Source organism: Chinchilla lanigera, unplaced genomic scaffold, assembly GCF_000276665.1.
Source record: "Chinchilla lanigera isolate Chin_1 unplaced genomic scaffold, ChiLan1.0 scaffold00108, whole genome shotgun sequence".
NCBI classification, from domain to species: Eukaryota; Metazoa; Chordata; class Mammalia; order Rodentia; family Chinchillidae; genus Chinchilla; species Chinchilla lanigera.
In genome coordinates, this window is record NW_004955509.1 from 194,927 (window position 1) to 220,350 (window position 25,424).

A 25,424-nucleotide genomic window follows, 5' to 3' on the forward strand; every position below is an offset into this window, starting at 1 on the left:
TGCCCATTAGTAGCCATTGTCTACTCCCACCACCAGCCCTAGGCAAACACTAATCAACTTTCTGTCCCCGGGGATCTGTTTATTCTGGATATTTCATATAAATGGGCTCACATAATATGTGCCCTTTTATGTCCGGCTTCTTTCACTTAGCATAATGTTTTCAAGGTTCATCCATCTTGTGACACATACCAGTACTTCATTCCTTTTAATGGCCCAATAATATTCTATTGTTTGGACAAACTACATTTTGCTCATTCATTGGTTGCTTGACTTTTGGGTTATTTCCACTTGAGTTCTTTGAAAAATACTTCCATGAGCACTCATGTGCAAGTTATGTGTGACTATATATACATATATGTTTATTTTTCTTAGGTGTGGAACTCTAGGTCACATGGTAACTCTACATTTAATAGTTTGAGCAACTTCTATACTTTTTTCCAAAGTAGCTCCACCATTTAACGTTCCTACCAGCAGTGTATGAGTTGTTCACATTATTCCCTCATAATACTTCTAATTTCTGTTAAGATCAGCAATCACCTTTAATTCCTCACACGTAATTCAAACCTTCTCTCCTTTTTTCTTGATCAATGTAGCCAGAGATGATCAATTTTGTTGACTGTATTTAATATAGTTAATGAAGCTTTTGGCTTCATTGATTTCCTATATTGTTTTTCTATTCTCTATTTCATTTATCCCTGCTGCAATTTTTATTATTCTCTTCTTTCTGCTTGCTTTGAGTTTGGCTTGCTCTCCTTTTCTAGTGTCTTAAGGTAGAAAGTTAGGCAACTGATTTTAGATCTGTCTTCTTAACACAGATATTTGCAGCTGTAAATTTCACCCAAAGCACTGCTTTAGCTGCGTGCAATCCCTTTTTGGTATGTTGTTTACATTTTCATTCATTTCAAAATATTTTGTAATTTCCCTTGTGAATTATTTGGCTCGTTCATTATTTAGGAGTATGTTGTTTAACATACATATATTTGTGAACTTCTCCAATTTCCTTCAGCTGCCAGTTTCCAGTTTAATTCCACTGTGGTTGGGCAACACACTTCGGATGAATTTAATACTTCCAAATTTGTTGAGATTTCTTGTATAGCCTAGAATCTGGCTCATCCTGGTGAGTATTTCATGTGCATCTGATCAATAGTTTCTGCACGAAAACAATACTTTATTATTATTATTTTCCATAAGTCACTGAATTCTTCCCAATGCTCTGGGGTCTCGCTAGCAGTTTACAACTTTTAATAACACCTACTACTATATTCGGTGAGTGATACCTCACCCTACCTCACTCCAATGCCTCTTCCTACCCCCAAAACTACTCTTTGCCAATTTTTATCTTCACAATTGCCCGGGATATTAACAAGAGCAGTCACCTTATTTTACCCATGTTCCCCATAACAAATTATGCAAATTGTCTCAAATTTCATAGAAACTTTGGAGATGTCATCAGGGGAGAGTCCAGGGCCCCCTAAAAGCCATTCTTCCTGCAATAAGGCACTGCTACCGCTGAGCTTATTCAGGTCTTTAGAGAAACCCAAATGGAACGAGCAGGCCAGTCCTCATGCAATGCCCTTGCGCACACAGGCACACACTGGCAAAGCTCCTGAGCGCTCTCTTGCCCTTCCTGGTAGGAAGAATCAGGGCAGCCCACCCGGCACTGCAGGTGCCCACGCAGCCCAACCATGGGGAACGGAGTAGCCACGAAATGCCTTCATTGTTGGGGCACAACAGTCCCCAGACTTCACACACACAAACTTTTGCTAAGAGTTCAAAGAAAGCTAAGGTTGCACGTGGCACCGGGGAACCAGCGTGTGACGGTGGATCAGTAGCTATAACCAGAAGAAAATGCCCCTTTTCCACAGCTAAAGTCTACAGGAGCTCAGCTGCTGCCCCAAAACAATGCAACAAATGCAGCCAGCACTTAAATATCATCTGTCTCTAATTAATTCCTCTCTTGAAACTACCATCTCCCGCTCCAGAAGAATCTCTCTCTGGAAAGGAAGCCCCCGTGTGGCGCTTAGCAAAGGTCAGTCCCTGAGATCTGAGAGGTATCCTTTGGGGTTCCCCAGACAGAGGTTCCACGTCCTCCTCCCTAGCCTGTCAGTAAGTTGGTACCTACATCAGGAAACTTCAATCATCTCAGTAATTCTATGATTTCAAAACTGTAGGAAGGCAGCCTATGTGTTTTTTCCTCACAGTCTCTTGTGTAGATTCATGACCTGAATTCAAAATGGCAGCCTCTCCTAGTAGAAGAGAGAAGGACATAGCTCTTCTTTATATACATTCAGTGTTTTAATTATATCAAGAAAAGCAATGCCCTGTCCTTTAGGCGAAGCACAGTGAAAAGGTAATGGGATATTCTGCCTGCATGGGGCCTGTCATCAGTGTAAAAACCACCCCTGGAATCAATGATTCAGTCCTGATCCAAGTCCCAGCTCAGCCTCAACAGCCAGGCCTCATCTGTCACTCACTTCATGGTCTGGCCTACCTCTGCCCACTGTTCATGCCAAAGCCCAGCCCAAGGAGACGCTCTCAGACACAAAGACCCAAGAAATGATCAGGGGGAAAATTACATTTCAGTTTTTCCTCTTGAAAAACTACCAAAAAGGACAGGATTTCAAGTTTCAGATTCAGGAATGTCCTCCCAGCATCCTCTAAATCATGTTTTTTGTGTGCACGGTCTTTAGAAGCTTTGTCATTTCTCTTATCTCCAAACATTCCCCATGAATTATCTTGGAAATGCTTAGAAAGCTCCTTGCCCTACATCTTAAAGCCCAGCTATGCCAAAATGGATTCTTAACTAGTATTTAGTGAAATGACCAAGATAAGCAGGTCACCTTACCACAAGACATCTGAGAGCCTGCAATACATTAATGTGCTTGTTCATCTCGAAGAGGGTGTTAGTGCTACAGCTGTAGCTGAAATATGACCAGAGAGCTGCCTTTCTTTCCTTCTTTGTCTCCCGGTCTCTTTTGTGGAACATTTTGCAGGGCTGTAATTCCACACAACATACACTCAGAAACGCTGGCCTGGTTTCCATCTGAGTGTGTCATACTCATTGCAAGGTCTCTTCCCTAGTAGATGGAAATGCACAACAGAATCCCCTTTTACAGAACGCCTTATATAGACAATCTTGAGCACGCTAAGGGCAAGCTCAGGCTTCCCAAAGCTAAGCACCACATATGATGATACATTATGACTGAACCCAGACCTATCCTCAGAGTCTGGTGTACCATACGGAACTTGTACAGCTTCAACATTCTGTATTGTATGAGTTGTCAACTCCCCTGCAACATGAGCACACTTCAGTAATCCTCAATTACAGATCTCTGACTTTTAAAAACAATCTAAGGCTTCATGCCAGCCATATAAACAACAAAATAGGAAGTTAGACTTACATGTGTGTTGTGCTCTAAGCAGAACATTTGGAACTACAAATGCATTTTCCCATAAAACAAAGTTGTAAATGTGATTAAATTCCCAGACTAACCCACAGTGTAGCTAAAATAGGCACATCTACAAATTTTATTGAATAACAAAAACTGAAAAATAATGAGATTAAAGATATTTTAATTTATCAAAAATACTTATGCTCAGTGGCATGCCAAGTGGGGGCAATCTGGCCCAGGCAAGAAGGGGCTGCCTGCAGAGAATTTACAAACAATAATGAAGCCAACCAAGTCAGTTGGCTTTTTACTTTCACCACCTGCTGGCAATTGAAAACAACATCAATAATAAAATATTGCTCCTTGGAGGAAAAACAGGTTCAACAAGAAGTGAAGAAGTAGTTAAGGGTACTTGGAGCTATTAAGGAGGAGACTTTGGCTCACCTGCTGGGCTTTTAGTGGAATTCTTTATTGTGTCCAAATTAGTATCTATACCGAAAGTCATGCCTACAGGAGTCCTTTTATCTTCTAATGCTTGTCAACAAGAATCCTGGTCAGTGGAGGTATCAGAGATGAAGCAAGAATCAGAAAACAGGCTCTATAAGTGCAAATCTTAAATGAGAAAGTAAAGGGGCTAAGGAGAGTGTACGCGATCTGAGCAGCAGTAGGTCTGAAACGGAACTGTATGAATACTGATTCAGAGGAACTAAAGGCATCTGAGAATAAGATTCTCATAGGAGAAAGAAAAGGACCTGAGCAGGAGGAGGAGTTTCCTAGGAGAACCAGCAGGTGGAGCCACCAAACCAAACCCACTTCACGCATGTCCTAGGGTAGGCCAACTTGGGTGGAAACCCCTCAGGGGTGTGTTAAGAGTCTAACTACACAACTATTCTATGGGATACTCCTTGCTCTAGTATTAATGCCTTTGGGCTAGAACACAGAGATTAAAAGAAAATAAATATAATAGAAGAAAAATTCTGAAAACCAATGTTGCAGTGACTCACACATTAAAAGCATAGAGAATGTACAATAGTTAATATCCTTCCACAGAGCTTCTTTCCACCCCTTTCCACCACCCCCATCCCTAAGCTTGACAGGCAGCGCTATTCAATAAGAAACAAGCCATGGCAACATACTCTAACATCAACCACTGGTCCTAACCTGGTCTCCTAATAAAACTTGTCAGAAATGCAGCCAGGATCAGTTAGCTAAAAAGGCCTCTGGAAAGGCTCTTATTCTCAAGCTTTTGAGAATGAAGGACCACTGGAAAAAAAAGACTATAGATGTATGAACAGATATGCTGACACAGATGTATGTATTATTGAGCAATGATATCTCCTACTGACTCACTGCCAGGTTGCCAATTTTATTCTCACTTTCCCTGGAGAAAGATCAGTTTAAGTGACAGTCAAAAGGTTCCACACAACAGCAATGCCTTCTGTTAACTAGCTCTTCTATTGTCCACAAAAGCCCATTGGAGAGATAAAATCAACAGGTGATTTGAACACAAAGAAAAGTCTGGCCCCACATGCTACACTTTCAGATTCCTAGTTCACCAGAAGGAAATTCACACTGGTTTCTCCAGTAGGAAATAAGAAAGACCAAGTCTGATTTCTACGAAGAACCTCAGATCTTGCATCTACCTTAAACAAATCACTAGAAAGGCAAAGCAGCTGCTATTTTCTTTATTCAGGGAACACTTTTCTCCATCCTTCTTTACAACTCAACAAAGAGTCCCCAGTCTATCAAGTCATACCACAGCTTTGAAGCCAGGACAAGCGGACCATGCACTCACAGGCACCCACACCCTTAGCCAGATTTTCATAAACCACCAACTGGTATTCGGGAGTATTGATCCACAAAGCCAAGTAAATGTTAAAGAAGTGAAAGCCTGAAAAACATGTTTCCCCTTCTGAAGGAAACGAAAGAGAGAGGTGAATTTTAGGGACTGGAATGACTGTTACTGTTACTACAAGGACAAGAAGCATATGCATGAAGTTAAATTTTTCTCATGGCTCCAGGCAACAGACACAAATGTAGAGCCCTTCTGTGTGGCAAACACGAAACCCCTATGGACCTGAAGGGCATGTAGGTATCACCCATCCACGTACAAAATGAATTGTGAATGGCCTCTGTTCGAACTTTTAAAGCAACAGTGTGTCACCAGAGGCAGAGCAGCCATTTGGTCCCTCTGTTATGGAAAATGTTGGAATCATAGCTGTCGGAAGGACTAAATATACCAGAAACAAACCCGTAGAGCGATGTTCTGCAACCAAAGTCAGGCCTACATACCAGTTCAGAGAGCAACCTTGCCCCGTCTTAACTTGAATCTCATATGAGAGACGATCTCACCTTGTAGCATCAGAGCTAGACCCGTTACAAATAACATCTTTTACACTGTCAGATCTTTCAGCATTAATCTCTGGAAGGGGCAGTAAAATGCAAATGCATAACAAACCTTAAATAAAGATGGTAAAAGCAGTTTATCTTTTGGAAGGCAGATGCCAAAGTAGCAGAGCGACTTAAAAAGAGGATTATAAAATACATTTTAAATCAGGAGAGCATAACAATAATAATAGTAGTAGCAAAGAATAATAAATGTGCAAAATACAGTAAAGACTTACCAAACACTGAATTCATGATAAACTGGAAATAGAAACAAGGACATATAAAGCCAACCAGAAACCCAGGGAGTAGCTTCACATTCAGACTGACAGAAGTAAATGAGAGACATCACCCCACCTTGCCATTAAAAAAAGATATGAGAAATGCACAGCACCTTCTGAACATTTGTCATCTGATACCACAAACTGGAACTGCTTTCAGGGGGAATTTGGCTACTGTTTTTCTAGGCTTTGTATTTGTCCCAGCACGAGGCCCAGGGCCAGGCACATAGCTGGCATGTAGAAGCACATTCTATTAAATGTTCATTGATACCCACTACAAAGTGAGGAAGGAATAATGTTCAAAATTACGTGCGGCAGAAATGCATCCTCCCCATATGGTCTGCTAACAAAGCAAACTAAAGCCTTGACACATAATCTGGTCCTTACACAGGCCAGGGAGGTATTAATCACAGTTTGGATACTTAAGCAATCATAAGGAAAAAGTCAGGAGATCCTTCGCAAGATGAAAGCAAACGATTTTTTATTTCATTTATAATTCAAGTAGAAGAGTCTATGTTTATAGGCGGGCACAGTGGTATGCACCCATAGTCCCAACTGTTTAGGAAGCAGAGGTGAGCTGATTGCTCAAATCCAGGAGGTTCAAGGCCAACTGGGCAATATAATGAGACCTCGTCTCAAAAGTAATAACAAAACAATCTAGAGTCAAATGGGCAAAATCCGCTGCTCAATTTCAAGAATATATTTAGGGAGGGCTGGGGATGTGGCTCAGCAGTAGAGCTCTTGCCTTGCATGCACAAGGCCCTGAGTTCGATCCCCAGTGCCACACACAAAAAAATAATAATAATATATTTAGGGCATTTTCTGATAATTTAAAAACTTTCATTTTATCCAATTTTGTTTTTAAACTCATGATTTGAAAGCTTTTTTAAAAAAATACATTCCTCTATGTTTCAATGTTCCAATTTAGGAGGCTCCATTATTCTCCTATATAGGTTTAATGATAGAAGAAACAAAAGTTTAAGTCATTCTCAGGAGAAAACAGACAATTCTTTTCTGTCTGGTTTGTGAGAATGACCTTTTGCTCCAAGGAAATACTTCAGGGTATACAATATCCACGAGGCAAGTTTAAATGAAGAATGCCTGACTCCCTAAAAAAGGGTTGTTTCAAATCTGAAGCTCTTCCACTGTGACCAGAGGTGGGTACAGGCTCAATCCCCTCATGTCCTAATAATCCAAATGCGGAGCTGATGGCTGCCTAGCCAGCTGGGAGAACGTGCTTTCCCTCTCAATTTCACTCACATCTTCTCAGATGAAAAAAATCCATGGAGTCATTCCAATACCTCCCTAAATCAATTCGGTAGTAATCTGCAAAAGTGAAAACTGAAACTAATCAGTTCCCCGGCTGATGTTTCTCCGGTCCCGGCCTTTTCTCAAAGCTATATATAACGTCCTTCAAATCCCTACGTAGATACCCTACATAGAGTATCTTCCGACCCTATGTAGATGCCTGGGAAGGGTGGCCTCATCCCGGACTCCACGGTACTACACATTGTTTGTAATTGCTGCAAAGGAAGTCATGTTGCAAAATGCAACAACAGCTGGATAAAAATGGGCAAACTTCTTCATTAAGTCTGTCTGAAACTCAAGCCCCAATGAAGTGATTCACAGTTTCAGAGTCAGAACAGAAACAGACTTCATTCTTTCTTTATTAAATCAAGTCTAAGCCCATATCAAATGACAAGGCTCATATAAAGAAAGAGTCTTCTCATCACTGATAAAGTTGAAAGAAAAGAATTTGTGTTAATTCTATTTAATACTTACAGGGCCCAAGGCTGAATTACAAGGTAGATTCATATACTCAAAAAAGATTCCATCTAACCAGTCGAAATAGGCTAATAAACCCTGAGAACAACTTCCCTCCCTAACAGCCATAGCAATACTGATAGACCAAAACATCCAAAAGATTTCTAGGGACAAGGCTCAATGGAAACAAAGGGAGAGGGGTAGATTCCAGTCATTTAACTCATACAAATTTAAAAATTAGTTGGACGGAAATGTTTACAAGTAACTAGAATCACCCCACAGATTTAGCCTCTGATCCTTGATTTAAAGAAAAAAAAAGTGTTTTTTCATTGATTTTGGGTGGGGAAAAAATGTAGCTTTTGAGCTCAGTACAATGAACTATTTATCTGGCCTGACAAGGCCAATCAATCTCCCCACCCTGCTGTTTATTATAAGGAGCAGTAGAATACTGTTAGTCTTGACAGTGCGGGGGAGGGCCTACAGCAGCATGGGCCCTGGTACACAATGCTACCCTTCAGTTAGAAATTTATGTTTGGCCCAGGTGACCCAGGAGGTCAGTGTGAAGCCTGGGACAGAATGAAGATGGGTTGTTATGGGATTCATATTTACAGAACTCTATGTGTTCGGGTCTCGTAGCCAATTGAGTATATAAAAGGCCTAAAGAATAAAAGGTTGGTCTTGCTTCAGTTGCAGGCCTAAAGTAGAAGGCTTTAAAAAGGAGTGCAAGTTGTAAAAGCAAGCCATCCTTCTGAGTTTCATTTTTCTGCTGAAGGAAAAATCCTACTAGGGGAACTTAAAATCCAGATTTTCAGTTGCAAAGAAACAATTACCTAATAAGTTCTACTCCTTGGTTGATTTAAAGTTCTCAGATAATTTTAGTGAACTCATCCAGATAATTACCTTCATTCCTTACCTTAATTAATCCTTCTCTTGTGAAATTAATTAATTACCTCAAGTCTCTTATTGACATTACAAAAACAGGGCCGGCTGGGGACGCCTTGCTGCTGGTCAGCATGTATGCAATTGATGGGCCAGGGCCTCAGCAGAGCAAGAGGAAGGGGACAGCTCAGAGAATCCAGAAAGGTTTGGTGGTGCAGAAAGAAGTCTCACTGCACTGTAGCTTTCAAATCCAATAAGTGCAGTCTCGGGAGTATGAGAACTTATTTGCAAGAACGCAGGAGGCACTCTGCGAGAAAACTATAGTTCTACAGCAATGTACATGAAATTCTTAAAATGGGAAATCCCCTTCTTTGATAGGCTAGAATCAAAAAAAAAAAAAAAAGAAAGAAAATCTTATAGTTGCTAACCAATGTGGGCCTCCAGCCAATAATTCATCTGAATAATTCAAAAAAGGAAATGTAACCCAGGGCAGCTGGAGGGGTAGAGGAAGAGGCAGGAAGGAAGAGAGACACAAAGCTAATGTTTTGAGCACTATGATCAATGGGCAGTTTATTGGACAAATACTTATGCTGTCTAAATTTTATGAAAGATTAGCTGTTTTTCCCCATGGTTATCTAAACTCGCCTTCTTTTTCTTGTTAATGGAACCCTTTGCTAATACATTTCCTGCTCCCTTTTCTGAATGGTTCTCTATTTTCCTTAAGGAAGTAATAAACCTGGAGAAAAACCAGCAGCTGAATGCTGACCTATTATGAGCCCTGCCTGACCTACTATGGGCCTGCTTAGCTGAACTCAGCATGTGTCCTGGCTGATCCAAGGTCAAGAAACCCTGTGAGGGAACCTGATGGGCCTACAGTTCAGATTTGAGTGGGATGGTCTCTCCAATCTTATATTCTGTCTCACATTATTTCAAACATTTATCACAAAGGTAAGATGTGGTGGGGGACAAAAATCCCAATAAGCTGACACTTAAAAATTGCCTTGAGGACTCAAAAGAGGGAAAACAAGATTGTCGAAGGTTTCCATGTTAGATAGGTGTATCAGCTGTATCTCTGTACATTCTGCCTCATAAATCCGAGTAGACAGGGTGTGTGACTATGAGCTACAAGTTAGAGAAAGACTCTGACAAGAGTTTGGCTTAGATTAAAGGGAGAACGTGGTCAGACACACAGCTCAGCCTGCACCATACCATTATCTAAATTTGCCTCCTATCCATAAAAATAGATGTGAAAGCAGAAGCTATAACCCTAGAAATAAAAGCATCATTTACAAATTTTGCCAATGCTCATCAAAAAAATTACTAGTTCCCTTTAGTATAGTTACTCTATGTTACTGGCAGTGTGGGTGAATCCCCAAAATTTAGACTGAAAACCAAAAGAACAAACTCCATTCAATTTTTCAGCAACACAAATTTGACGATTCATCCAGAAGTTTCCAAAGTTTGTTTTACTACAGAGAGAGGGGCTCTTTCTCCTTTGCCGTACCTCGCTTATTGGTTCTTAAAATGGTTTCAGAAGACAGCAAAGAGTTTCCCCTGGACACATCATGCATGGGCTTTTCCGGAGCTTTGTTGGAGAGTGGGTCTTTCTTCATGTCTTTCTTTATTTCCTGTGAGGACAGAGAAAGGAAAACAAGATTATAGCCTGAAATTGTAGAATGACTCTCTAATGTTTCATCTTCATGGAAATAAAGTATTATAATGCCAAGCCAGCACAACGTAACATTTTTAAAACACCATTTCCTATGTTTTCATAGTTCTTATCTTGCATGTTTTAGACAAGCACCTAGTCCTATAAAGTAAATGAATGCCCAGTATGGTGAAACCACCTTATATAAGTGTGCTCATTCCATGTGACCATCAAGAGAATGATTGATACATAAAAGCCACGACACAGCTCTAAATGACAGTTTGTTCTACTTTTTGAACAATCACAATCTTTGCCCAAGCAGATTCACCCCTTAAAAAGCCTTCTGATTTCCATTCGTCTCAACAGGGACAGCTATATTCCCAAATCACCATTATGCTCACAGTTATACTAAATCCCCCAAAATGAGTTACACTCATTTATGTTATCAAATTCCTCTGCCTTTTCAACTCTTGACAAAGAAAAATTAAGAATGACAAATTAAAATAACTTTCAAGGCCAGAGGTCAGCAAATTACAGCCCACCACCCTATTTTGTAAGTAAAGTTTCATAGACTATAAATGCATGCGTGCACATTTTGCATGACCATAATACTTCGATGTTACAGTGGCAGAGTCGTTGCAACAGAAACCAAAGCTTAAACTATTTGACCTATTACAGAAAAAGTTTGCTGACCCCACTCTAGGTGATCTCTTACTAAAGCTCTATTAAGAGCTGGATTGCTTCATTACAGGTTGAGCATCCCTAATGCAAATCCCTGAAATCTGAAATGCCCCAGATCCAAAATTTTCTGAGCCCTAATGTGACACCACAAGTGGAAAAACCCACACCCGACCGAATGTGATAGGTTGCAATCAAAACATAAGTGCACTAAAACTACTGTATAAAAACAAATTCAGGCTACATGTATAAGGTGTATATGAAACATAAATGAATTTCATGTTTAGATTTGGGTCCTATCTCCAAAATACCTCATTCAGTAAATGTAAATATTCTAAACATAAAAAAAAAAAACCTAACTCTGAAATACTTCTCTTCCCAAGCAGTCTGAACAAGGGATTCTCTGCCTGTAGTTCCATAATTCTTTGCAAAAACAAGAATACCTCAAAATGACAGTAACTCATAAAATACAGATCTGAACACAGGAATCCTTCCCAAAGGAGCAAGGAGTTTCTAGGCTTGTCTGAACCCATGATCAAACTAACTTGGGAAAAAACAAAAACAGGAGCTAGACTTTGAAGCCTGGCTGAATGGCAGGAAAGACCCACAGATAAGAGATTTGTGCTTTAGAAAGACTGAGGTTAAGAAATGGGAATGAGTTTCCTCTACAGAATGAGCCAGAAGATGGCAAATTAAGTCAGGGGCCATGATTAGGCCTGAGCAGCAGGTAGAGGTAGAAAGGAAACATGCTATTGCCCCTCTGTTTCTGCATACACCCAAATATGGTTTAGTTACCGTATCCAATTCCCCAATGGCTAGCTGTGTTCGTAACGGCCTCACCCTCTCTTCCTGTCTCACCAAGGCCCCACCGGAAACCAGCAACTGGGGCTGCTGCTTTGCCGGGCTGAGAGCTTCAGCTGGTGTCTCAGAGCCCTGAACAGGCAGCGCTCAGCCTCAGGCCAACACTTGCACCTTTGCATAGCACACAAGACTGTGCACACATGTGTGTATGTACAGAACCCCCACTCAGCCACCACAGCACCTGCTGGAACAGCAGTTGCTGGGGGTTCCTGTAGCTTCACAGGCAGATGGCATCAGGGGACAATCTGCAAACACTGCCTGCCTGAGCCACATGCCTGCCTGAGCCACATGATAGCTGTCAGCCAGCTACCGCTCCAGAAGTAAAGACAGGACACCAAGAGCATTCATTTCTCCAATGGTTGCTGCTTTGAGGAAGAACAGTTGCTCAAACCTCACTTGCCATCATAGTGTAGACATGACTGTGTAAACACAAATTTCCCCACCTAGGCACAACATGATATGGTAACACAATGCCCAACTTTGCAAGGAATGAGGCCAAGAAATTCCGTGGCTCCGGGGCAATATGACCAGTGTTTGATTAGCACTAACTGCTAAAGGCTCGAAGTTGGGGAAGGGAAAGTGAGGACGGGGCAAAGGTTATAAGGCTGAGCAGCCACTGGATAATGCCTCAGAAGCCATGCTTCTCAAGAATGCTAATCGCCCAGTGCTGTACAGCAGCACATTGTGAGCAGCTGGCTGGAAAGGACCAATCTGATCAAGAACAGATAGGACTGAGAAACCAGCAAGAGTAGAAGGCTGTCCCACAAACCCCAGATTTCTTCATTTTTCTAGTGATTGTTTACATTTGCTAGGCAGAGTGGGGATGTGGCTCAGTGGTAGAACATTTGCCTCACATGCACAAGGCCTTGGGTTCGATGCCTAGTACCGAAAACATTTGCTAGACAGAGAAGGCCAATGTTGACCAAATTTCTTCAGTTGCTTCTTACACTGAAGCAGGGAGAAGACAAAACTTAAAATAGGTCCCACTTTTTTCCAGAAAAACCAAACAGGCACATGGACTTGGTAGAGAATTCTGCAGGCTGCTTACCTGGACAACACCCAGGTTCAATGCAGCCCCACCCAAGCCTAACACCTCAGGGTTATGAGACCTGACTTCTTTAATACCCCATCATCTACTCACTTACCCAGGATGGAAAAGTCAGCACTAACTGCCCTGTCTACCTAGTCACCCGGTCTGGCTTATTCTACTTCCTCAATCTCTTTTGCTCTCCATTCCTCCTCTACTACCCCAAAAATATACTCACATGGTGAGAGATATATATAGCAAAGGCTTGACGAGACATTTCTCCAAAGAAATATACACATGGCCCCAAACCGCAATATATAATACCCTTTCAAACCCACTCTGATAGCTAGAATTTAAAAAGATAGAAAACAAGAAGTTTTCAAGGACATGGAGAAAATGCAACCCTATTTATTGCTGGTAGGAAGGTGAAATGGTGAAAGGTGCTACCTCTGTGGAAAACAACATAGCAGTTCCTCAGAAAGTTAAACATAGAGCTGTCATATGACCCATGATTCTCTTAGAGGTATGCTTAAAAGAACTGAAAGCAAGGACTCAAATAGACACTTGTATGTCAGTGTTTACTGCAGCATTATTTACAATAGCTAAAAGGTGCAAGCAAGCCAAGTGTCCTTGAACAGAAAAACAGATAACCAAGATATGCTCTATCTATACAATGGACTATTAGTCAGCCTCAAAAAAGATTAGCGTTCTGGTACATGCTACAACATAGGTAAGCCTAAAAACATGCTAAGTGAGATCAGCCAGACACAAAATGACAAATATCATATGATCTCACTTATATGCAATATTTAAGAGAGGTGAAATCTTTCAGACAAAAAGTAGATTAGAGGAGTAAGGGAAGGAGATGGAGGAGCTTTTGTTGAATGGTTACAGGATCTCTTTTGGGGCTGATGAAAAGTTTTAGCAATACTGGTGATGGTTGTATAACATTGTGAATATAATTAGTGCCACACATTGTACAAGTAAAAATAGTCAAAATGGCAAATTTATGTTATATGAGTAACTATGATAAAATAGATAATAAGAATGGAGAAAAACCCTCCATGAATAGTGTCTAACATTTGAGTGCTTACTATATGTCAAACCCTGCTCCAAGAGCTTCACCCAGATGACAACTTTCATCTGCTCAAGACTCCTACTCACAGACACATATACCAAGACACAAGGACCTAAGAAAACGAGCAGGAGTCCCGGTTGGAGCCCCACCTGCCTAGCTTCAGAGGTCATCTCTTATCCACACTTGCCCTAAGTCCTGCCTAGATGATAATGATGCCTCCCTACCTTCACTCTCTCCCCTCCCATTTCAGCCTCCTCAATACCACAAGGAACACTCCTCAAAAAATTCCAGTCCTCGTCATCTCCCTACGGAGATCTCCAATTGCCTCTAAAAGACCATGAGCCAAACTCTTTTACTCAAAAACATTTGAAAACACAGCAAGCCACAAGTTCCTGTGCTTGCTTCTGGCTAAAAATATCTGATGTGTGTGATGCCCCCATAGTACCAATTACCATGGAAATACAAGCTGGCCAACACCTTACATTCACAGAATTCCAACATCATGGGCTCCTACCAATATGCTCTAAAAATGAGTACTGATAACAATCATAGGACATTACATCGGTGAGGGTTTATACAAATTAAAGTGCTTTCACAGGAATTTTTTCACTTGCCCCTTCCAATAACACTGTCGGGAAAAAAGAGCCTGATTTTGCCAGACATCTTTTTACACATTAGATGCAGTCAGAGAGGACCTAAGAGCAGACAAAGGCCCCAGAGCTGGTCAGGTGCAGAAGCAGTGGAGAAACCAAACTCTGGGCCTTCAGGGAAGAGCTCTGCTGCTACATCTCACCTCTCAAGAAGAGCAAGTGTCATGACTATGATGGGATAAACACCTGAAGCCACTCTGCTGGTGGCTTCAGTAGGAACGGCAGTGTCCCTTCATGTATAAAGGATTCAATGTACCCCTTTACCCATAAACCCAAGGACTGAGGCCCAAACCCACGAAGTCCCTTATCATCCACATAGAAGAGCTCCTTTCTGCAGAGGGGAGCCCATGATGTTGGAATTCTGTGAATGTAAGGTGTTGGCCAGCTTGTATTTCCATTGGACTTGACACAATTCCTGCCTCCCCACAGTGGCCATGCCTGGAGCTCTCCGAGGTTCTGATCCAAATTTGCAGGACTCAGGATTTCCAGGGGATGAGTGTTCCCAGGCCCCCCACACACACACTCAGTTTCAACTTTCTGACTGCTAAGCCTATTTCTTAAGAACCTTAGTACTACTATCCCAGTGGTAAAGGTTACACCCTAGGCCAAAATTGTGAGCCATGAAGGCTTATGGAAATTCATACATATATGCCCATATGTCCAAGTCAGCAATCATTTTACTTGCTTAAAGACATGACAGAAGAGACAGGCTATCAGCAAACCTCTGAAAGTGTTAAAAGAAACCCAAATTCTCTTTACCATCTTGAGATGGGGCCATGATTCATACGTCTTGCTGCCAGGTGACTTGGAACCACTGGTGGTTCATGCATGGCTCTCCCATCACACTCATGCACATAACACCAGTGGTTCGAGCCAGCAGCAACATGTTAATTCAAATCCAATGCCTTAACAACAGAAATCTCAAGTGCACAATAAATCAAATGCCATCAACAAGATATTTTTTAACCTTTTTTTATTTTATTTTACAGAGAATAATTTTAAAAAAGAAGAACAACAGCAAAATACAAACAAAACAAAGCAAGAGCATTAAAAAAGGATACGGGGTTTCAAACCAAATGATAAGAATTAACAGTGATTGTTCTATTACATATTGTTAACTTCATCATCGAAGTTGCTCAGATTACCAGAAGAATGGAAGATTGATCAAACCATTAAAAAGAATAAGAAAATAATAATTTTAAAAAACATTAGAGACAATACAGAGTTTCACTAGACAAGATGGTAGGAATTCACCAATGGTTGTTATATTGCATATTGTTGTCTTCATATCAGTTGCTCAGATTCCCAGATATAAGCATGCAAAATTGGTCGGACTATAAAAAATTTTAAGCATTAATTGTTCCTTTCAATAAACCACCAGATATCAGCAGTACAGTTATCCTAGTTATACATATATACACATAGCCTTAGTTCTTTCTTTCTTTTCTTTCCCTCATCCCAGTTATTCCTTCCATTGAACAATTTCTTTCCATTTCATATTATTTATTGTACATTTTGAGTTTTATTTACTCTTTCATGTTCTTCCACTAGGGAGACAATACAATGTCTACACAAGTCAATCTGATTTATCTCACTTATGAGTATGGTCTCTAGTTGCATCCATTTAGCTATAAAAACCTTGAGTTTATCTTTTTTATAGCTGAGTAATACTCCCTAAGACCACATCTTTTTTATCTATTCCTCAGTTGATGGGCATTTGGGCTGTTTCCAAGATTTAGCTATGACAAATTGTCCTGCTGTAAACATGGGTGCACATATATCATTGTGGTATGACATGTTTAATTCTTCTGGAAAAATACTCAGAAGGGGAATAGCTGGGTAAAGTGGGACTTCTAATCCTAGTTTTGTGAGGCATCTCTAAACTGATTTCCACAGTGGTTTCACCAACCTACACTCCCACCAGTGGCAGAGAAGTGTTCCTTTTTCCCCCACAGCCTCTCCAGCATTTGTCATTGGTTGATTTCTTAATGATAGCCATTTTTTCTGGACTGAGATGGAATCTCAGTGTTGTTTTAATTTGCATTTCTCAAATGACCAATGATGTTGAATATGTTTTTATATATTTATTCACAATTAGTATTTCTTCATCTGAGAAGTATGCATTCACCTCAGATGCCAATTTTTGGATTGGGTCTTTGAATTTGGGGGGCCTGAGTTTTTTTAATTCTTTGTATGTCCTACATAGAAGTCCTTTTTCTGAGGGGTAGTTAACTAAAATTTTTGCCCAATTCGTGGGTGTTCTTTTTACTCTGTTCATGATTTCTTTTGATGTGCAAACATTTTTCCATAAGATAAGATCCCAATTGTTCATTCTTTGAAGTATTTCCTGTGCAGTTTGCTTTTTGTTCATGAACTTTCTGCCTACCCCCATGTCTTTGAGGTTTTTTTTTTTTTTTCTCTAGTACCGGGAATCAAACTCACGACCTTGCGCTTGCCAGGCAGGTGCTGTGCCACTGAGTTAAATCCCTAGCCCCCGAGATTTTTATGTACTTTCTCTTCCAGTATATTTAGTGTTTCTGTTTTGATATTTAGATCTTTGATCCATTTTGACTTTAGTGCATAGTGATAGACATGGGTCTAGTTTTAGTCTTCAGCATGTGGAAAGCCAGTTTTTTCAGCACCATTTATTAAAGAGGCTATCTTTAATGAGCATGTTTGGCCTCTTTAGTGAGCATGTTTGGCCTCTTTGTCAAAGATAAGGTGGCTGAGTGTGTTTGTAGTTGTGTCTGCATCTTCCAATCTATTCCTTTGATCTTTAGCTGTGTTTTTTTTGCCAGTACCATGCTGATTTTATCACAGTAGCTTTGTAGTATAATTTCAAGTCAGGGATTGTGATGCCTCCTGCCTTTACTTTGTTTCCCAAGATTGCTTTTGGTATTCTAGGCCTCCTCTGGTTCCAGATGAATTTTAGGAATGTTTTCTCTAGATCTGTGAGGTATACTAATTGTATTTTAATTGGGATTGCTTTGAATCTGTCCAACAATTTTGGGAGTATGACCATTTTCATAATGTTAGTTCTTCCTATCCATGAGCAAGGAATATCTTTCCAGTTTCTGAAATCCTCTTCAATCTCTTTTTTCAGAGTACTATAATTTTCACTATATAGATCTTTTACTTCCTCTGCTAGATTGATTCCAGAGTATTTCATTTTTTTAGAGGCTATTATGAAAGGTGTGGTTTCACTAATTTCTCTCAGTCTGTTTGTTGTTCAACAACAAGATATTGATGCTACAATGACCCTTGAGCTGTGTGATGAGGACCAGTTGAAAAGAGAGAACTCTTCACACCATGCTTTCTTCCCAAAGGCATTGTGCTCAACAAAGCCAAGGTGGCTCACCTACATTCAGAGGTTAAGTAGCCCCAACAATGCCAGGATAGTAAAAGTTCTCTGTACCACATTTAGTGGCCAACAAATAGTAACCTCTCTGGGCCAACACATAATCTGTATGCAACTGGGACCTAAGCTGGGGTTGTCTGCTTTCCAATAAGCTGAGTTTCCTGGATATCACTGGCTGCTGAACCAAAGCAGTTCTCTTCTCACCCCCATCCATTACCTCCTATACAGAGGCTGGGAGCTAGGCTGGCTTGATTCTTCTTTAAAGCTGTTGGTCAGTGTCCAATCAAAGCACTACAGGGTAAAACACCCACAAAATCTTCCACCAACCATGACACAGGTTAAGGCACAGGTTTCATGTTGAATGGGCAGAACAGAGCTGTGAGTCAGAAAACTAGCACTAGTCCTGATGTCATCATTTATTTGTTTTTTTGTTTTGTTTTGTTTTTTCTCCAGTACCGGGAACCGAACTCATGACCTTGCGCTTGCCAGGCAGGCGCTTTGCCGCTGAGCTAAATCCCCAGCCCCATCATCATTTATTTGGGATGGGACCTTGGCAGCAATGCTTCAAGCCTCTGAACAATCTTTTTGTCATCTGTAAAAGGTGCTACACATTCCATCACAGAGGTATTTCCTGGGTCAGAGTGAAAAGGACAGTAGTATACACATTATTATTTACCGTCGTGGCAAGTGCTATTTTAAAAACTATACATAACAACACAGAACTTTAGTGATAACATTAAGCGAAAGAAGCCAGACGCAAAAGATTACATACTGTACAATTTCATTTCTATGAAGTTCAACAAGAGGCAAAACTAATCACTGCTGAGATCTCTCAGAATAGCAGGTACCTTTGGGGGTGGGTAGGAGGGAGCCGGCTAAGAGGATGAAAATATTTTACAGTTTGGTTTGAGTAATTGTTACACAGGTGTAACATCTCAAAATATTCACTGAACTGCACTTCTAAGTACAGTCTCTGCACTTTACTGTAGGCTATTTCAATTTAAAAGAACAATATAAATGCTTAAAACTGGAAGAAGATATTTTCTTTTCAATTAAACTGTGCCAATATTTTGTCCTAGAAGATCAAAAACATAAAAAGCAAGAGCTTGGATATTTGGATGTGCATCTCAGGCAATGGAAAGCTTTCTGGGAGCAACATTAAGGGAACGGATGGTTGCAATGTGCCAGATGCAGCCTATCGAGTGGGTGAGCCAGGGAATGTCTCATCTCATTTACACAATCAGCTGAATAGATCGCTGGTCTCCACCCTGGCTCTGTTCCTCCTATCTTACGGTACTTCTTTCTTTCTTGCCACCAATAGTACACACACACAGAGCAGGTTGGTGCCATGGACATCAAAGGAAGCTCAGTGCCACCCTTACCTGCCCCGTAAGCTAGTCCTGGGATTGCCTTCTGCAGTAAGAGGACTAGTGAAGCTGGCAAGGTCCCCTGGTTCAGGGCAAAAGTAAGGCAGGGAAAACAGGAATCATTTATCATCCTCCTTTCTATCCTGGTCATTTCTTCTAGAGGAAAAGCTTCCTTTAGAGCCAGACATGGCTCTGAGATCACAGCTGTGGGGCCCCTGTGCTAGCTCATGGAAAACCATTTTGCAAAATTACCACTGGAAATCACTGAAAACAGGTCCTATACCAAATCTACTGATCAAGACAGTCTTGAATGAATACAGATTCCTAGAAATAGCACACGGTTCCTCATATATATATATCATTGTCTCTAACGCACAAAAGCCAAGTTTGAGGAGCAGCCATTTATGAGCATGTTGCCTAGGTCAGACACTAGACTGTCCCAGAACACACGGGGTGACAAAGCAAGGCGTCTAAGAACAACGGTATACGGGAAGCTTTAGCTAGATCTGGAAAAGTCTGTTTTTTTGAAAAGCAGACCTGGTGACCACAATAAAATCCATATCAAACCACAAAATGCACCAAATTCACTAGAATTATAAAGGGGAGAAGACACAGAGTAAAAAGATGGCAAGACATGAGGACTGGAAAAAGGAGGGTGGGATACGGGTACTTGTTATGTGCTTGACATAGTTCATAATTTCCCCTAAAAATTACATGTACCACACCACAACGGCTTTCTCACATTTACAAAATATGCAACTTAGAAAATGCTTTGACGTACAATTATAAATACACCAATGACATTTTCAGCTCAAAGGTAACAAGAAAAAAATGTTAATGTAATAGGATACATACTGCCATGTTTCTACGTCAGTCTTCAACCGCCTATCTGCGAAAGCATATACTTGCAGTATTACCTCCCAAGAATCAATGAGAAAGCAGGCAGAGACATAACAAGTACATGAGCAGGCAGAGACATAACAAGTATAAGAAGCTGTTGACCTATAGAACAGGAATGAGCAAATGCTGCCAAGAGCACAGCAAGTGTCAGGCAGTGGACAGAGGAGTTACTCTTGTGCCACGGAGATAATACTACTTCCTGATGTACAATGCAATTACCCGTGTGACAGGCGGTGTCTTTATGTTAACCCTTGCCCTGCTTAAATATCTACACGATTACCAGTGGATGAAAAGGTGTCAATACCAACCAGGAGTTTAGACATGCTTTAGAGGGTACTTAATATTTATCAAATGGATGGTCAAGTAAGTAGAGTGTTATGGGCAAGATGACAATCTACAGATAGGGGAAGTACTCAATTCAGCCCCAAACCATGACAACATGGAGGTCTGTGTCATCCCTACAAGGATATAACTGGGATTCAATGGCTCACCCTCAACTTCTCACTTCACAAAATGCGGATCTGCCTTAAGAGTGGTAGGAATAAGGTGATAATATAAAATTCACAGAATGTCCCATTTTTTAAAAGAAAAAAATACATTTCTATTTTGGAATGGAATATTAGATATTCTAAATGAATTTATTCATTTAAAATTAAACTTCAGAAGCACTAGAAGAAAACACGAGAGAATTTTTTTGCAATCTCAGAGTGGGAAAGACAACTTGACACTGATACAGAATCCAGATGCCACAAAAAAGGGCTAATGAACTCCAGAAAACTACAAATACAACATAGCAAAAACCAAATCTCATCAACTAAGACAAAAGGCAAACTGGGGAACACTGTTATGCAGAGAGAGCGCTTTCAATGAAGGTTCAGCAAAAAGACCAGTACCCAACACAAAATAGCAAAGGAAAGTTCACAAAAAAAGAAGAAACACTCAAATGATTCAAACATATGGAAAAACACTTAGCTACACTTAGAAGAGAAATGCAAATGATAATGGGATTCATTCAACAGTATCTGTACTGTGCTTGGTACACTGGAGGATCCTGGTATCTTTCTGGTATTTTCTCACACCTAGAACTGTAGCGTTTACCTACTATATTCCAACAATGTTTACACATTTCCTTGCAATGGAGTCTGGCCTTCTCAAAATACTACTTTTGTCTTCATAGCACATAGCTCAGTGGCTGGCACACAGCTGCTATTCACTCGAAGAATGCGGCTTATGGGGAGGAATAGTGCAAAACTGTCCAGAAATTGACAGTCTAGACAGGGATGCACATAATTCTTAAATTGCAAGATATTTTTATTTGTCAGATTGGCAACAATAAGAAATTTATAATATAATGTTGACAAGGGTACAAAGAAAGAGACAGCCTCTCATACTTTTTAATGAGAGCATAAACTGACGCAGAAATCAGTATAATCTTTGTGGGAAGCAACGTGCCAATTACTTATCAAAAACCTACATGCCTATGCCTTTTGACTCAGTGCTTCCACTTCTGGGAATTTAAACTACAACTGCATGTACAAATGTACAAAATGGCATATGTACAAAATTAACTGTTATGGTACGGTTCAGTTAGCAAAAGCCTGGAAATGTAACTGTGTGGCAGTACAGTTCATTATGAGGATTCATAAATTCATACCATGCAACTGTTTCAGGAGTGAGGTCAGTCTTATGCACCAGTAAGGACAATCACCAAGCCATATTGCTAGATCAAAGAGCATAAGAATGTATGCTGGCATTCGGGGAATTTGTGTGTATACCTCGATGGGCAATAGAAAACTCACAGAAAACCAACTGATAACTGAGGCTACTTCCGGGCAAGGAAACAGAGTGGCTGAGGGAAAGGGAAAGCATGAATTTTGTCCCGCTTAAGTGGTACCATGTGTTTGTATTAGCTATTCACATTTTTTAATTCAAAATGTAAGTAACTAAAATATGTTTACTATTTCTCCATAGATTAGTGACTGCTTTTTGCAAACAAAGGAGACTTTGACACTTCCCTCTAGTAAGAACTTGGCTATGTCACTGCCACTGCTAATTTTAAAGAACCTGAAACCATTGGTCAGAGTGATAACCCTGTACACCAACATACAAAAGTCTCCAGTCCGTATATTTCATTGTGGGAATAGAAAAGCTAAGCTGTGGAGAAAATCATAGTAAGGCCAATAATTAATTATCTTTCTAATTTTATGATATACATTTCAAGATTTTTTATTTTAAAGAGAATAAAAATATAATAAAATTACAACAACATAGACAAAAGCAAACAAAGCAAAAACAATAAAAATGATACAAGGTTTCAAAACAGAATGATAGGAATTAACAGTGTTTTTTATATTACATATTGTTATCTTCAACGAAGTTGCTCAGATTCTTGAAATCCAAGTATGACTAGTGGCATGACAACAACCAAGAAAAATAAATTGCATATAGAGAGAGAACATTAAATTTTATTTATAGTTCTCTCGTGGGTAGAATCCAGTTTGCTTTGATGCCCAGAGTGTAACAAGAGCTAAGCAGTTCAGGATTCAAAAGGTTAATTATACAACCCCAACCTGAGCTCCCTAAGGGAAGGGCACCTTCCCCCATCGGTTTCTCCTGGAAAAAATTGTTGAATGTTTCTTATAGTATCACGCCTACTTCCTGAAGCAGTGCCCGAACACAGGACCTACTGGATCACATACTAGGTAAAGAGCTTACTCTTGGAGGAAAAAAGGAAGAGGAAGTAAAGGCCAAGGTCCAAAACCCACTCCCACAGTCTTTCTAGGGCCCGTGTGTCTACGGCCCTTTGGTGGAATCACAGTCCAGGTGCTCTCACAACCTTGTCCTGTAAGTGTAGGTCCTCTGTGAGTGGCTGAGGCTAAGGAATAAGTCTCCCCCATCTTTCATCCCCAGGTGCTCAATGTTAGTCACTATCATTTTCTCTATTGTTTTTTTTAAACAGATATCTAAGTACCTAATGTGTGCCAGATATAAATGAAGGCAGTATATGCATCTCATCAAGGTTAATTTTCATAGTTACAATTCCTTCTAAGAGTAATCACTGAATGGAAAAAATTAGGGATTTACAAATAAAGAAACTAAGCACAGTTTTTATTTTTCTACGTCTTCTAAAACTATGGAATTAGCTCATAATTATAAAGAGTATAACATGAGCAAAGTATTATTCTAAGGGCTTATATGTAATAATACATATAATGGTCAGAACCACACTAAGAGATACGGGCCTTTCCTGTCTCTTTTGACAGATGGGGAAAGCACACAGGAAAAGAGTGGCTGGTGAGGCTGTCCTGGGCAGCCAGCCCTATGGCCACCTTGCTGTCCCTAACCGCCACACCACACTCTGCTCATGCAACGTGTATGCTTCCTAAGGCTGCTCCTCTCTTGCTCCGTAAACTGCCATTTAATGAGGAAAGACAAGGACAATGACTGCAGCAGAAACTTTCAGCAGTAACCAGCATGAGGAAAACAATTTGAAAGCCACCCCTCCGCAAAGAAATTCTTGAGTTTTTACCAACAAAAAGCACCTGTTTACTGGTTGTTGACAGAATGTTTATATAAATTTCCATGCAGGGTAACTGGATTGTCAAGAATAAATTATTCCAAACCCATGACAAAACAATGCCATTTCATGCTCATTTCCTGATTAAAGCTTTTAGACAGCTGGCCATTTTCATTTCTCAGAGCTGTAGGAAGCTATGCAAATTTCCACACAGCAACTCTAAGATCATTAATCTAAGAAAAGCATGTGCCAACAGAATACTAGATTTTATATTGTTTCAGTAGGGAAAGGAAGGGCAGGTTAATCTAATTACCCTATTTGTGGTCACCTGACTGCAGTTAACAAAAAGATCAAATGCTAAACTGTACAATCAGCAGCAACTTCTAAGTAATGAGGCATTTCACATCACAAAAGGAATGGAAAAGGGATTCTTACGCTGCTTGAAACCAAATACGGTAGCAATAAAAGTAATCACACTGAGCTTATACTAATGACAGGCAGAGCATTTCAATTATCACAAGGAGCTCAGAGCATACCTATAAATCAATGTCTCTGCTTGCCTCACCCACACACACATGCACAATACACACATGCACAGTCAATAAGACCAAGAGTTCTTCTAGCAAAAGGTGGCTCACCAGAGCTGAAGTTGTTTGGAACCGGACACGAATTAGACTCACACTGCAGTGTAGCCTCCATGCCTCAGATTTGTTAGTTGCAAAATGGGGGACTAAGATGTTTTGAAGACTGCTAAACGTGGTGGCACAGGCCTCTAATCGGAGCACTAGGGAGGCTGACGCAAAAGGCTCGCCTTGAGTTTGAGGCCAGCCTGGGCTACATAGTGAGACCCTGTCTCAAACATGCAAAAACAAACAAACAAAAGAGATACTTTGAAGATCAAATGAGTTCTTGTGAATGAAGGCATAGCCTCCAGGACCCAGGATTCTGAAACTTCATACAAACGCCTGGAATTGTTGGTCTTGCAGAAATCTCAATTTACTTTTATGTACTCTGAGAAAACTGGAAAACTGATTATTACACTGGACCAAGTGGATGAAGCAAGAAAGAGGATACAGGTTCAGAACTCAAGGCAGTGAATGTGAAAGAGAGGTAACCAGAATTTCCTGGCTCCCAGCTGGGCAGCACCTTAAAAAGCAACCAATTCAGAGTGGAGCAAGGGTTGGAAGGTTCTGGGAGGCCGCTGGGATTTTTTCCCAGGGGAGGAGGGAGAATGGCGGAGAGAGGGGGACAGGAGAGAGGAAAAAGACTTTTAAGAGCCATCCTACGAGGTATGATCAAAATATATGGTGAATGTTTAAATTTTTGAAATTTATTACAGTAACACACATTAATCCCCCTCAAAATAGCCCCCTCCTTCAAACGCAATTAGCACATCATTCTTAACACTTTCTCAAGCAGTTCTGAAAGTCCTTTTTCATGAGTCTTTACAAAATATGATCAAAAATACGGTGAATACTGCTGGCAAGTGCCACCCAACAGAAAGGTAGCCTCATACAAGCATTATGATGTGTCCCCATCCACCTTAGTCACCAGATCTGGCACTGTGTGACTTCTGGCTCTTCCCCAAAGGATCATGAAAGGTAAGCATTTTCATTTATTCAGGGTGTTAAAACAGCCATGA

At 40.5% G+C, this 25,424-nt stretch overlaps 1 protein-coding gene across 1 annotated transcript in view; it reads right to left on the reverse strand.

Annotated features, from left to right (window-relative positions):
* Sh3kbp1 (SH3-domain kinase binding protein 1) overlaps positions 1-25,424 on the reverse strand; it is a gene marked incomplete at its 5' end in the record, with an annotated part of 338,774 nt that overhangs the window by 188,770 nt on the left and 124,580 nt on the right. Inside the window, 1 exon segment of the mRNA XM_005407792.2 lies at positions 10,203-10,326. Within this exon segment, the coding sequence (XP_005407849.1) occupies positions 10,203-10,326 (124 nt within the window).